Source organism: Notothenia coriiceps, unplaced genomic scaffold (genome assembly GCF_000735185.1).
Source record: "Notothenia coriiceps isolate Sejong01 unplaced genomic scaffold, NC01 NC01_scaffold00025681, whole genome shotgun sequence".
Classification (NCBI taxonomy): Eukaryota; Metazoa; Chordata; class Actinopteri; order Perciformes; family Nototheniidae; genus Notothenia; species Notothenia coriiceps.
Window position 1 is genome coordinate 1 of NW_011358382.1, and position 14,277 is coordinate 14,277.

The 14,277-nt window shown below is 41.2% G+C and overlaps 2 protein-coding genes across 3 annotated transcripts; both read right to left on the bottom strand.

Annotated features, from left to right (window-relative positions):
• Positions 1-5,584: 5,584 nt before the first annotated feature.
• LOC104956253 (serine/threonine-protein kinase DCLK1-like) lies at positions 5,585-7,030 on the bottom strand (the record flags this gene model as incomplete). The annotated part of the gene is made up of 3 exons (XM_010783720.1): positions 6,848-7,030; positions 6,119-6,491; positions 5,585-5,931 (listed from the first exon to the last, which is right to left on the bottom strand). Coding segments are annotated over exons 2-3 (708 nt in total), but the record flags the coding sequence as incomplete, so codon positions are not given.
• Positions 7,031-11,188: 4,158 nt separating this feature from the next.
• Positions 11,189-13,793, bottom strand: LOC104956254 (spartin-like). Of its 2 annotated transcripts, none has more exons than XM_010783721.1 (4): positions 13,561-13,793; positions 13,325-13,483; positions 13,137-13,227; positions 11,189-12,326 (listed from the first exon to the last, which is right to left on the bottom strand). In XM_010783721.1, exons 1-4 carry the CDS (start codon positions 13,778-13,780, stop codon positions 12,122-12,124), a joined length of 675 nt encoding a protein of 224 aa, XP_010782023.1. In that variant the 5' UTR covers positions 13,781-13,793; the 3' UTR covers positions 11,189-12,121. The 2 variants fall into 2 exon arrangements, with proteins under 2 accessions (XP_010782023.1, XP_010782025.1); XM_010783723.1 differs by having other exon boundaries at positions 12,235-12,944.
• Positions 13,794-14,277: the final 484 nt, after the last annotated feature.

The window sequence follows — 14,277 nt, forward strand, 5'->3', positions numbered from 1 at the left end:
TGTTATGAAGGTTTTTCTGCATGTAAACGGTGTGCAGAGTCAAAACCCTCAAAGTACACCCTGTAGCGAGTAAAACTCTAACACAGAAAATACCTCCCCAAAACGCCTCGTTGGTGAAACGTCATCATGACATCATCGTCATTTGATTCTTCCGGGTACGTGCTTACGAAAGCACGTACCCGGAACTAAATGGGCCAATCCGTGGAGCCGTTACGTTACGTCCGCGGAGCCGTTACGTCCGCGGAGCCGTTACGTTAAGCCCCCGCTGATTGGTCCAAATTGACCAATCCACACACACACACACTCAGTGCAGGCAGCCCTGCTGATTTCTGCTCCCTGCTGCAGGCTGATAACAGACAGTTGGGATCACGCAAAATTCTCTCTGCACACCCATCCTCACAGCGTTTATCAACCTATAAACCTTTTTCTTACTCAATATCAAGCCACACTTATTGTTTTTATTTCGGCTTTGACTTTGTGTGTGTTCAGGTTGAGTTTGGCTGTGTTTGGCTGTGTATCGTTAAAAAAGGAAATCACGGAGGGGGGAGGAGCTGCAGCGAGCCGTTTAGTGGAGAAAGTGAATACTGCTGAATACACATACTTTACAGAGATGCTGTATGCGAAAACAATGTGAGTTTGGAAAATTGCACAGTATTTTTCTATTTTAGTATACCTCAACAATGGAATTATGATCAGTGGAAATGGCCATGACACCTCTCCTTTAAGCCAAAGGAAAATTACAACAGTTGTGGCCTTTATTATTTGTATCAGTATGGTAGGTAGTAGTATTAGTAGTAATATTGGTATTAGCACATGCAGCTTTGATATTTGTATCAGAAATATGGACACGCTGGATTATCCACTACGCAAAAGGAAGCTGGTTACTGATAAAACAATCAAACGTTGACACCATCAAGCCATAACCACTGCTAAACATTGCTTAAAAAGGGGCCCACTCTGACAGCCCACCACCCCACCCCCCAGTGTGAGATCCCAAAGGGGAGGAGAGCTGCACAGCTGTTGCCAAGGAGACCAGACAGAATCACAGCTGAGACAATGAGAGGGACACGGCTGCTTTTAAATTCCCTGTCAGTTTCTATGTGGGGCACTGGACAGCACAAACTGCAGACTATAGAAATGTTAGGCAACTTTCACAGTGATCATATGGGCTGAAATCTGGCTTTACGTCTTTGGGGATTGACTCCTGCTATAACTCCTAATTACTCTCCTTAGACAGTCTAATAAGAAGACAGACAGAGACTCCTTCCATTGATACACATTATAATTACATATTGTATGAATAAAACGTGTTATGGAATGGCATAACTAGGGCAATCATGACTGTTGCTTTATATTGATTTCTTATGTCTGCTGGGTGACACAGCAGCTCCATCAGGCCTACCATCCCCCCAACACACACACACACACATGCATGCATGCAGCCTCATTGCAGTCTGGGAGCATCCTGTGCAAATATTGATTTGCAGGGTTTTATCTGTGCGCTGCTCTCAAAGAAAAAACACATGGGGAGGTGCGCATGCTTTAGAAGTGAATACATCTGTGGTAAGGACAATAGAAGAAGCAGCAAATTGGTAATATAACATCCCTCTGCCAGCGGACAGGTGGAGCTCTCCAGGGTGCTGAATCTCCCCTCTGAAGTGCAAGACTAAACACAGCAGTGTCCCACAACATGTGAGGGGGAAACATGTCTCTCCTTCATATGCATTTTGCAAATGATTTTTGTTCATTTGCATGGGCTGCCCTTATGTACAGTGTGAGAGCATGCAATACGTTTTTTAGGAAATAAAAATGTTCCGTAGAAAGAGAAACATATATTAAACTGCATATGCAGTAAACTGACATGAATCAAACATGACTTAAATGAGGTCTGCTCCAGAATGGGGGGCTTAATTGCAGATGCTACAAAAGGCAGATAAGAGTAATAGCTGCCTTAAGAAGTGCAAGTCAGCATTATTAAGGCATCCATAAGGACACACTGCGAGCTCAGAATAAAACACATAATGAGAAGTAATACTATCGCACACATTTTCAGCATTAATAATGCAGATCTTAGATTTCATAAGAACATATCTCAGTACTCATTCTAATTGCTGTAATGTTTCAGAGTGTTACAATTAAAAAGCAACATCAACTTCCACTTTAGCTCAATCATAATAGTAGCCTCCAAGAACAAGGGGAGGATAAAATGTTCTTCTTTACACAAAATGTAACAGAACCCTGCTGGGCATGTTCATTTTTCGGTGTGTAGCATCCAAGTCACAGCAGTAGCTGTGAGGAAAGCCAGGCAGCCTTTTTATCTCCTCCATCCCTCTTTCTGCCCTTTAGTTACACTGAGAGTTCTAAAAATAGGGTTTGAGAATGTTTTCTGTCAACAGCAAAAAAGTAACACTTAAATAATTACCAAAAATAGCATTGTTTTTACATAAACAAACCAGTGTTATACACAATTCACATTTGCACAAGAAGTTAGTTGATTGATGTCTTTAGGGATTGTTGTAGGCACATACAGTCCAAACCAGGAAAGGGCAGTAAAGGTTAACTGAAAGTCAGCAATGTGCACAACACGATACTGTGTTGAACCACATTATTTATACCAGGGATTGGATTGTCATGGTTTAAATCTGCTTAGACATACTAATGCAAATATGATCTGCTCTATTGCAAACACAACAGCAGGACCATGGCATGTTTTCATATCCAGAGCTGTTCCCTATTATGTTTTGTTTCTCCATGCCTTATACATTTGTACTATTCTGGGATAATGTTTTTTAACATATCAAACAACTGAGGTTTATTAAATTCTGCCATTAGCATGACCTTGACTGTATCCATTTGGCCAAGGATCAGAGTCATCAAACTGAGCCACCTGCTAAACAGATTCACTCATAGAAACAGGACTGTGACTACTGAGAATATCATCAGAATTTGTCATCGTAATAAAAATTAATACTATTTCGTTAAACCTGCAGCAAATTAAATGATACAAGAAGTATGTAGCAGAATAATTGTCCTCCCCAGAATGACTGTCTCAGGACCAACAGCACAAGCGGGTCATTTACCAAAGATTAAGCACCCATGAAGACAGGCCTTTGAATGCCAATGGGTGCTGGTTTGGCAATCTGGAGTCACAACATGGCAAATAGCAAAAATAAATAACAGGGAAAGTAGAGCACAGAGGTGCACTCACAAGCATATAAAACAGCTTATTTGGAAAAAATGGAGGACATTGAAACTACTAAACTGAATAGGTAATAATGCCTGACAAATAGATGGTGAGATACAAATGCAGAATAGAAATAAAGTCAAAATGGCATGTTCTTTGTACATCTAACTTGGGTCTATTGCAACTTGGTGTCCATGAATGCTTTTCTAAAAAATCTGAATTCCTTAAATAGCTTACAGGATTTATGAACACAGAGTTGTTGGTTGATATGAAGATCCCAAGCTGTTCCCTCGACACACCATTACAGAACGGGGTAGATTATGCCTCAGCCATGTGCTCCATCATGCCGCCATGTGCATGAGGAGGCTGAGAGACCGAGCACTGCATGTATGGCCCTTCTCACACTCTACCTACAGTCCTGACATCACTGCTGCACCGCTCTGCCGCAGAGGCTGTTCCTTAGCAACCAGCTCAGGAAACCACATCACCATAGGAACCATCAGAGTAAAACAACTTAGTGTAGTGTGTGTTAAGGATAGTCATGTGGAGAGCAGGTGATAAAGTTCTTGTGTTTAGTTAAAGAGTGGATTTATTTGCAGCTACTTTGCTAAGTAAGCTCTACTGTATGTGCAGTTGCCACTTAGTTCTGTTTATATCAAACCATAAATATCCACATCCCCTGTAATCTTAAATATCTAGATGAATATTATTTAATTTGATGTAGCGGTACAATATGGTGAAACGAGACACTTGCTTAAGTGTGTAATTGTAAATAATTGCAACCGTCAAGAAAGTTCAACTGAATAATGGACATAGTTATTTTTATATAATCCAGGCAGCTTGGTATTTAGGTGAATCTGGTACTAACTCCCTAAGTGAATACCGGAACAATTCAATAGTGTGCTACTGTTAAGAAGGAATAAAAGCAGAGTCCTAGAAACCCATTTCTCGTAACAAATTTAGCAATTATTCCCAGTTGACTTTGACCCTAGTGGGCCCTCTCTCTCTCTTTCAGTGAGGTAGAAATTCATGAACAGAGGAATAGTTACATTTCTTCTATAAAACTCAAAGTGGGCTCACTGTGCTAGATAAACTCCAGATCTGACTTAAATGCATTGTGGTGGTGTAATTGTTCTATGTGGGATGCAGTACCACAAAAAGAATGTGGAAAACATTTAAACTAAAAACGAAGAAGAATACCTGTCTCCAGTGGTGTAGTGGTCGTTGGACCCGGGGGATCGCCGCCCCCCCACTTTTTTGGAGCCTCCACTCTTTTGAAGCATGATTTTTTTTTTATAATCTAATACATAGAAAATCATTGCCAGTGTTATCAGTTTCAAGTGTGTATTTGTTGTAATAATGACGAAAACATAATACATTTCACAGTAAGTATAATAAAGACGTAGCTCAAGTATTTATGCAACTTGATTTGAAGTGTGTGTGTGTGTGTGTGTGTGTGTGTGTGTGTGTGTGTGTGTGTGTGTGTGTGTGTGTGTGTGTGTGTGTGTGTGTGTGTGTGTGTGTGTGTGTGCGAGGGGCAGCACCGTGTGTGTGTAGGGTGACCAGGTCTCCCGCTTTGTGCAGGACTGCACACACAGCATTTTTATCATTTGTCCCACGTCCCTCAAATTGAGACTATATGTCCCGCATTTGAGTGACAGTCGTGCAGAAAGGCCTGCTCGGTTCGCTGATGGCCGGCATCGCCCTTTATTATTATATTTTTTAAACGGCGTCACGTAAGCTAACAGGCGACAGAGGTCCACAGAGGTCCACAGTGTACCACGAGCCTGTCCATAGTGTCTCCCCCCCTCCCCGCCCACCCAGTAAAAAGATCCCCACTATACCACTGCCTGTCTCCACAACAAGATCAATCCACTACACACTGTGATCAACAGACTGGTTAAGGTTATATCTCCTTTAACTTCTAGCTGACAAAAGCATAATTTCTTCACCACATGTGAGCAATTCAATTATCAGTGGGAGGAGAAATGTGTAATGTAATGGCACTCTCTTAGGTATAATGTAGAGCACTTAAGGTTGTTCCAGTTGCATTATTTAATGACTTTCAAAATGCAAACAATTTGTCTAAAAGCTTCAGTTAGAAATAAGCTTACTGTTAAACAAATAGCTAAATGGGCTGTATAACAGTTCACATTCTTTCAGTTTATGGAAATTAAGTATCTTTTTCAAAAATTAAGATAAACTATTGTTAAGCTTCACCATATTTTCCCTCTGAGTAAGGGGAGTCTATTTGATAGTTTTAAACCTGTTTTCAATATAAAAGTGGTTGTTGGTACAAGTTATAACGAAAACCCCAAACAAATACTCTATTAGAATAGTAGTCTAAAAAGAGCAAGTGAGGTTCACAGAATCCACTACAAATGATAATTTAACACTTACCATTTTGCCGTCAACAGTATATATCCTTTTGACGGATCCAGAGTCCAGCTGGATGGCATCTGTGATGTCAGTCATCACTTGCTCAAAGGAGTGTGCCGTCTTCTTGTTGAGCAGGATGCGTACAGCCTTGCGAGGCTTTACTCCGCTGCGGACGATGGTTACCAGTTTGGGCTTGATGAAGTCCTTGCTCTCCCTGGTTTCTGGGGCTCCAGCCTTCGCACTACCAAGAGAAGGAGGATCACGGAGGGACACAGCCGTCCTGGCACCATGTGACCAGTTGGGATTTACATTCTTTGTGTAGTCCAGCATCTTGTAGGGCTCTATGGATGCACAAACATAGCTCTCCCCTAAAGGAAATCAACACAGAGTAGATGGTTTTCTATTTCTCCCACAGACAAAAGTAATGGAACATGAAAGCAAAGCACATGAAAGATAAAGCAAAGATTACATTATAGTCTAACTGATTTATTTTGCAATATAACAGAGGAAGTTACACATTTTGGTAAAAGAAACATACATGTAAGAAACACTCACCCTCCGCCAGCTGGTCCATGCTGGTAATCTTTCCCATCCCATCAATAGTATATATGGTTCGAACCCCTTGTGGCAAGTTCACATTATCTGACAGAGCTCTTGTGAGGTCAGCCAGCAGTGCTTCTATAGACCTAAATCTGTCCTGAGAAATGGCATACACAATCCCTTTGAAGTAGCGGTCCCCATTGCGGTAGAAACGGATCTTCTTGGCCTTCTTTTCTGAGGTCAGGGCTTGCAGTGTCCTGGTTCTGTACAGGCTGCAGTGAGCGCTATGAGTGGGACTGGCGAGCCCATTCCCTCTTGAGCCCCTGCGGGTATTTCTCTGAGCCTTGTCCCGCTCATCGAAGTGCTCCAGCTCCATGACTGTACAGTGCTATTACACCATAAATAAAACAGGGAAAATGCTTACTATTTGAAGAATTACTTTAACTTGACCTCATGAAATACAGGTAGAAATGAGTATCCAAGTCAAACACTCCTAATACATGACATACAAGCTTTGCTGCTGCTCATCGCACACACATTATGAAGTAACATGTCACACCCATTTCATGCTCCATGGTGTGCCTTAAACCAATCTCAACGGCAATTCAAAAACATGCTATTACAACGGATAGTACAACATTAACAGTATAAGCCTGGCTAGGGTTTTTGGCTTAATATATTGTTAAAACAATAACAGATATATGAACACAACATATCATTTCTTGAATTGGTGCAATCGCTTACCTTTGAGGTTATGGCAGAAGGGAAAAAATCGTTTTGCTGTAGGCAGAATTTGTCTCAATGGATCATGTATTCATTTGATGCCTGAGAGGAACCACGCGTCCCTTTGTTGCCCCTGTGATGGTGCTCTGCCTGCCTGCCGTTTGTCTTGGAGCCGGTGTCCTCCACCCTCCCCTCATTGCAGTGATTTACATCGGCCCGCTCGCGTGTCATCAGCATTGCGCGTTCTCGTTTCTATAAGCGCGCACCCGCACAGAAACCGAGAAACCTCCATGTGTGATTAATTTTACGATGCGCGTTCATGTTGACCTGCATGCTTAACCTCATTCCTTCGTATTAATAAAACAAATCCACTTATTAACGATCACTAATTAGCCTGCATGTACTAAAAAACATATAAGTAGCTTTAAACTGCGTTTCGAGTCCTCCTTTCTGGTTGTCTGGCAGGTGTTTAGCATGTTTCAACATCATGCTGCAGAAGGCTAACCTTACTTTACCATAGTGCTAACTAGCAAACTTGCTATGGGTTAAAGTGACTAACAAATATAAGAAAGCACTGCTCTTACATTAAAAGTGAACTTACCATTTTCAGTATTATGTAGCGTTAGCTTTACATGCATGTATGATTCTGTTTTCTTCAAGTTTGTATCTTGTTGGTCGAACGCACTTATTGTAAATCGCTTTGGATAAAAGCGTCAGCTAAATGCAATGTAATGTAGTTAGTATTCAGTGTTTAGCTAAGCCAACATATTTCCTTAGCTGTAGCATAAACTGGTAGTATCAAATACTCAAAGCAGATTTTTCACACGGTTGATTCCAGTGCTAAAACAAAACGGATTCAAAATCCGCAGAAAAAGTGACCGAGTAGGGCAGCGTTTACATACTGGGGGTTACAGATTGAATACTGCACTACACATGTGTTTTGAGTGACCAACTCACACAGGTAGATGATGGTAATAATTAATTGGGCCAGTCACAACGAGCGCATGGATACAGTAAGTGTGATGCGGTTAAAGGACACATTTCACACAGGCTCTTATAAACATCACTTAAGAATGAGCAGAAGTCAATCTAATGTTTTTTTGCACGTGTTTTTGTATCAAAAGAAACGAGCAACAGCCGTCTTACTTTTATAAGGCCACATCTTGCATGACTGAATCTGTGACAATGGGTATGCTTTTATGGCAGCATTTTTGAATTTGTTCAACCTGCTGCAAACAATTACTTTAGTATATGGCTTTTGTCCAGCTGGCTTGCTAAAGGCAAATTACTTGTCCTCAAAAATCGGAAGGTTATTTTCAAGAAGTCCCAGTTTATCAGATTGCATAACAATCTTAAAACTATTGACAAACTAGTTTAGTTTGACTTTACATTTACAACTAGTAGCCTAGCCTCTTTGTAAATATGTTTTCAATCAGACAAAATGACAATTCAGGACCATAGCAGTAGGAGTCAAGGGCTGTAAAGATGTAAAGCCCCCTACCTGTTGTGTTTATGATATTATGAAAATGTACTTGACTAAGACCAGTTCACTACATATTTGTCTCCTTTACTTGTTTAAGTCAAATGTAAAGCAACAACAGATGTATATGTCACATGTCCAAAGATGATATTAAAGATGAGCCCAGCTAAAAGAAAGAGATCACCAGGCTTCTCTATCCTATATTAGGTCCTCTTGTTGCCTCATGTGGCCTGTTGGCCATTGTCGGTCAGTTAGAAACCACATTAAAGCTCACTGCAAGGAACATAGGGTGCCTGAACCACTAACTGTATTCTTCTTCTTCTTCTTTTACAGTGAGAATTTGTTAACATAGTGTAGCGACTCTGATAGGATGCTGAGGGTGTCACTCCCCCGTCTCTCTGCCAATCATAGAGCTGTACCGGGATACTGGTTGAGGGCGGGCCTGTGGTTGGGGGAGCAGACGGGGGAGGGCGGGAAGTGGTGAGGAAGTCTGGGTTATAAAGGTGTGTGTGTGTGAGAGCTTAGGAGAGTGTGAGGTTGAACCTGCAAGTGATATCTGTACCTGTGATCTTCAAAGAAAATAAGAGTTATTAAAGCCTAATAACTAGAAGCCTGTTTCCGACTCCATCTGTGAACGTTACAATAGTATTTCATTTCAGATAATGTCTCAAGAATATGCATTCAGCATCTGACAATGGATCAGAAGCTTCCTCCAGCTGACAGCATGACCACAGTGCAATCCCACCCCAATACTGTTGGACAAATCGGCTGTTCCCCGGGGACAAATGCTGCCAATGTGAATTGATCAATTTCTCTCGGCCTCTTTTCAGTCTGTGATAAATAACTGGTTCAACTCGACCTCTGCATTCATGAACCGAACTTCATGTGCTTTCCTATCAACAGTGATCGGCAGCGCCCTTTTACCACTGATGCTATAGAATGCCACTCCTGGCCCGGTGGACCCTGTTGCAGTGAATTTTGGCCAAGTCTATGGCCCACCTGAAAAGACTACAGTAACAAACTTAGCCATACCCCTAAAAGAAGTCCAATGGATTTTGTTAAAGCCAACACATTATTTAGCCCCTTGAATCAAAAGTGCACGATTTTCGTGCACAGCATACATGGACCGCAATAAATACGCATCTATAGCAGGGGTTCCCGAAGTGGGGGTCGCGAGACACCGAGTGGGGGTCGCGAGATGATTACAAAATAAAAATGGAAAATAAAAAATAAAAAAATAAAATAGATTTTTTTTTTTAACAATTACAAAAAATATATATTATTAATAGTAATGTTTGCATAGACATTTTCAGGGGCGGACTAGTCATCTGTATAATTTCCACGCAACGAGGCGAGTGCGGAAAACTGAAATTAATTCACTAGCCCCCCCTCCCCCGTCGACAGGGGGTCGCCACTGTTATTTTGGGGGTCGCGGGCTGAAAAGTTTGGGAACCCCTGATCTATAGTACATATTGTATTTTTCTTCGGAACTTTTTAAGAAATATAAATAAAATGTCACGCAATCAGGAATATTTACCATCTCAACTTAATTTCAAACTTGTTACACAACCTTGAGATCTCGCTGAGTAGAACAATAGTGTACTTTTTATTTTCTTCATCGATGTTATAATCTGCTGGAACATCTTGCCCTGCAACACAACTCTGGATAAGCGGTGGCAAATGTATGAATGGATGTTCCTAATTATATGAACACTTAAAAGGTCCCATGACATGGCCATGATCATAATGCCATTGTTGAGGTCTGGAATAGATTTACATTATTCAATGTTCCAAAATCGCATTGGTTTCTCATACAGCATCTCTGTATAGTATGTGTATCCACTCTCTGTCCTAAACAACTTGTTGAGCCCACTGTGCTGATTGGTCAGCTCGCCCACTCTGTTCTGATGAGTCCACCACCGTTACAGCGGAACATCAGTGATTATGTGTTACAATGGTGTTTGTTAGCAACCAGAAAATGACACCAGTAATGTCAAACAGATGAGAATGCTGCGTGGGGTCTGGGTGCCGTGTTGGCGGGACGTTGCGGGGCTCGCTGCTGGAGCGGACAGTGTGAGCTCGATTACTGGTATCTTTTCCTGGTTGCTGCGCGGGGTCTGCGAGACAGCGAGACACCGATACTCACCTGAACTCAGCCTGAGTTTCGTGGTGTCTCGCTGTCTCAGGCTGAGAAATCCACGGAGCAGCGGCTGAGAAAAGATAAGGCTGAGTGTGAGTGTGAGTGTGAGTGTGAGTGTGAGTGTGAGTGTGTGTGTGTGTGTGTGTGTGTGTGAGAGGAGCTCCACGGATTGTTCCATTTGGACCTGGGCATGGTTACGTCACCGTACTCCGGAAGAAAAAAATGGAAAAAGAAAAATCTCCAACGAGGCGTTCTGGGGCAGCCTAGACAGGTATTTTCTGTTTTAGAGTTGTACTCGCTACAGGGTTTACTTTGAGGGTTTGTGACTTTGCAAACCGTTTATATGCAGAAAAACCTTCATAACCAGGGGTGCACATAACTTTCTCAGTGAGGTACTCAGATGACCTGGAGTCAGTGTTTGGTACTCCAACTTCTGGCTCCACTCAAAGTTGGGGGGGGGGGCAAAAGTGGTAATTAAAGTTTAAATGTCTAAAAAATTCTACAACTAGGTGGGGCGCAACTTCCAACAGGAGTCATTTGGGGGGGCTCTTGGGAAAAAAGGTTGGGAACCCCTGCTTTAAAGAATAAACAATTACTATGATCCTGTAAACATACATGTTGCAAAACACTAGATGGAGGCATTAGGCTAAAATCAAATATATATCCTGCTTATAGAGCAAAAAATAAGCTAGCTGTGAATTCTCTAATCTTCTAAATACATGAACAAAATATCATGCGTTTTTTCAACATTTTTATTTTTTTTCAGACAATTTCAACTCGAGTACCTGAAAGCCACCTGAAAACAACTTTGACGTTAAAGCAGGATTAAATTAGCACAAACCAGATAATTAAAAAAAAAAAAAAAATTGGTTGGCAAAGTTAGCATCACACTTAAGTTCACAGCTTGTTAAATAGTTCATCCATTAAAATAAAATATAGATTTATTTTATATCAAACAATATACAGAAGACCACACCTCATGTTGTAGCAGAACACCCATTTAGGTTTGATAGTCCTAGACTAGTCAGACTAGCAGTAGGCAATAACATTTTAGTCCCCCCTAGTTCATAAGAAACATCATTTTAATGAAGGTGGAACAAAAATATATGTTGGTGTATAGACAGCTTCAGTTTTAAATACAGTTAGATGTTTGCAGGCACAGTAAGAGGCAGTGATTACTTCTCATTTTAAACAACACAGTGAAAAACACACACCTTCTTGTCCGATAGTTATATCTGAAGATACATACAGATATTGATTCTCATCCTTTATTCAAATTATATAAATTGCAGTCCCCAAGGGAAAAACTCAAGACGCTTTACGAAGATTAGGTAATGTTCCAATGTGAAGTTAACCATTCTATGCTGTTTTAGTATAAAGAGCAGAGTTAAAATGATATCCTTCAAGTGAATTGATAATACCTAAATGTTATAGTGTATCACCATGTCTTCATTTTGGTTATATAATATGCTGGTTCTCTTCATTTAGGTCCATTTACCTTATTTTACATAAAGATTAAAGTGCTTAAGAGAATGAAACTCAAGGATCTGCAAATAACAGTAGTTATCTTTTAAATATAGAATACGTTTTATAAATAGTGAAAATTAAATATAGATGTATTTGATAGAATTATAGTTTAAGGCATTTCTGAGATGATAAGGCAGAGTAATACCAGCTATTTGCCCGATTTAACTACTTGCTTCCCATTATTTGGTTTTTCCGGACGCTTGTAGTCTTCCAAAATGGCATGCGCCGTCTGCTTGCCCGTCTTTTTCACTATAGCTTTGATCCCAAGATTGTCAACGTTGAAGGCAGTGCGACCAACATTAATGGCAGAATTGACAGCGTTGTCTGTGGCTTGTCCTGCTGCTGCCCCGTACCTTCATCAGAAGTGAGATAGGGTGAGAGGTCACAGCCAGAGGCGAGAAACAGAGGATTTGAGAAGAATTAGTAAGCAGTGGAAGGATTGCAAAGATGCCATGCTGTTTGTGATTTGTTATGTGAGCATTACACCCATGCAAGTCAAAAATCTCCCTTTTTCTTTATTCTTTCCACAATATCGATATTTGTTTAAATGAATTAAGAAACCATTAAATGATAAAATAGCAAGATGGGAATGTTTGTTTTGGGTGCAGTTAATTAGATACCTTGCAAATTAAGTGTTTCACTTAAAATGAGACATTGTATAGCTAAAACACAACCCTACATTACGGTAAGATTTGAATTTAAGGCAGGACAGAAAAGTTGCAAATTGGGAAATGACCATTAGAAACATATTGAGGAATCAGTGAAAAGCAGCACCATCATGTGAATTGCCACACAGGCAGTGAATTAGAATAGCATCAATGATTTTATAAAGCTTTGAGCAACAGCCAATTCATTAAAAAAAGTTGTCTGAGTGATTAGTGGTGACACAAGTTGAATAGCTTCCTATAGTTAGGAAACATTTCACTTATTCTCTTTAGGTGGGTCAAAGATGGTTTTGTAGACCCCTAAATCTGCAAAGTAAATTTTAAAATAAAACAGTGAGTGCACGTTTGGTTTTGCATGTATGATGTAAGAGGTCAATTGCAACATGCACATCAAAAACCGGTTTAGAAAGCAGTGTTGTACAATTTGTTGGCATTGTTTGATATTAAAGCATGTGACAGTGTTGAGACATTTCATTTCAAATGGAAGGGAAAGCTTACTTGTGTTTCACGGTGGTGACGGTCTCTGATGCTACACTTGTAGTGATGTTTATTGCTGCTACTTCCAAACCAGTCCACATTGTCGCAAACCCTGAGTAAAACCACAAAGCACAATGCATGTTGGGCACATTTTATTACACATCTCTAAAAATGTCCTATTATGGATATCTCATGTAAATGCACTGTACCTTGCACTCCACTGGCAGCCACCACCATGGCTCCATCTATGTTAGAACGCCCGTCCTTGTCTTTCTTCATCGACTCTGGGATCAGCTTGCCTCCATGTTTTTTCACGTGTGGAGCCAACTCCCGCCCCACACAGCCAGCGACGGTGCAAACCCCGTCCACTGCAGCAACAAAGCATTACTCAATGAGATGTCCACAGAAGGTCAGTTTAATATGCTGATAGGGTATGACTAGTCACCTAGAAACTGGCTGACTTTGACAGCACCCCCTGTCGCTTGCTTGGCCACATGGAGGCCTTTGGAGACTGTGGGGCTGACGTTGGAGGGTCTGTCCTCCGGGGTGATGTGTTCCCGGAGTTTAGATGCCCCTTTGTGGATGGCCTGACCTGTGAACTCAGCTCCTTTCACCAGACCCCAGCTTAGCCAGGACGCACCTGAGAGAACCACAGGATCACACATGGCGAGTCAAAGAGTCCTAACTAATAGTGAACAAACAGAAGCATTAAAAGGTCTCCTATTATCAGGGGTGCACATAACTGGTACGCAGGTACGCATGCGCGGCAAAAATCTGAAATGTGTAACGTCACTTGTGTCACTAAGCGCCTTTGCGTACCTGATAGGTAATCAAAACTAAACACATATTTAGTCTACACGTGTTTCTTGTCAACACTCAATGGAGTAAATTATAAGACATGTCCAAAAAACAAAATACATTAAACAGCCACTTTGGCGTTTTGCTCCCTGCAAAAAATCTTCGGACTTTCTTTGACTGATTGAACTGGAGCTGGGCGAGCCGCGCAGGACATAACCGACGGACCTGTGAAGCTTTAAGGCCCTGACACACCAGGCCGAAATCGGCCGTTTTCGTTAGTAAGTGTGCCCTGTCGCCCAAACTCAATTTGGTGTGTCTCCCACCGTCGGCCGTGACACGCCTTATTTGGCCTTTCATGGCTGAC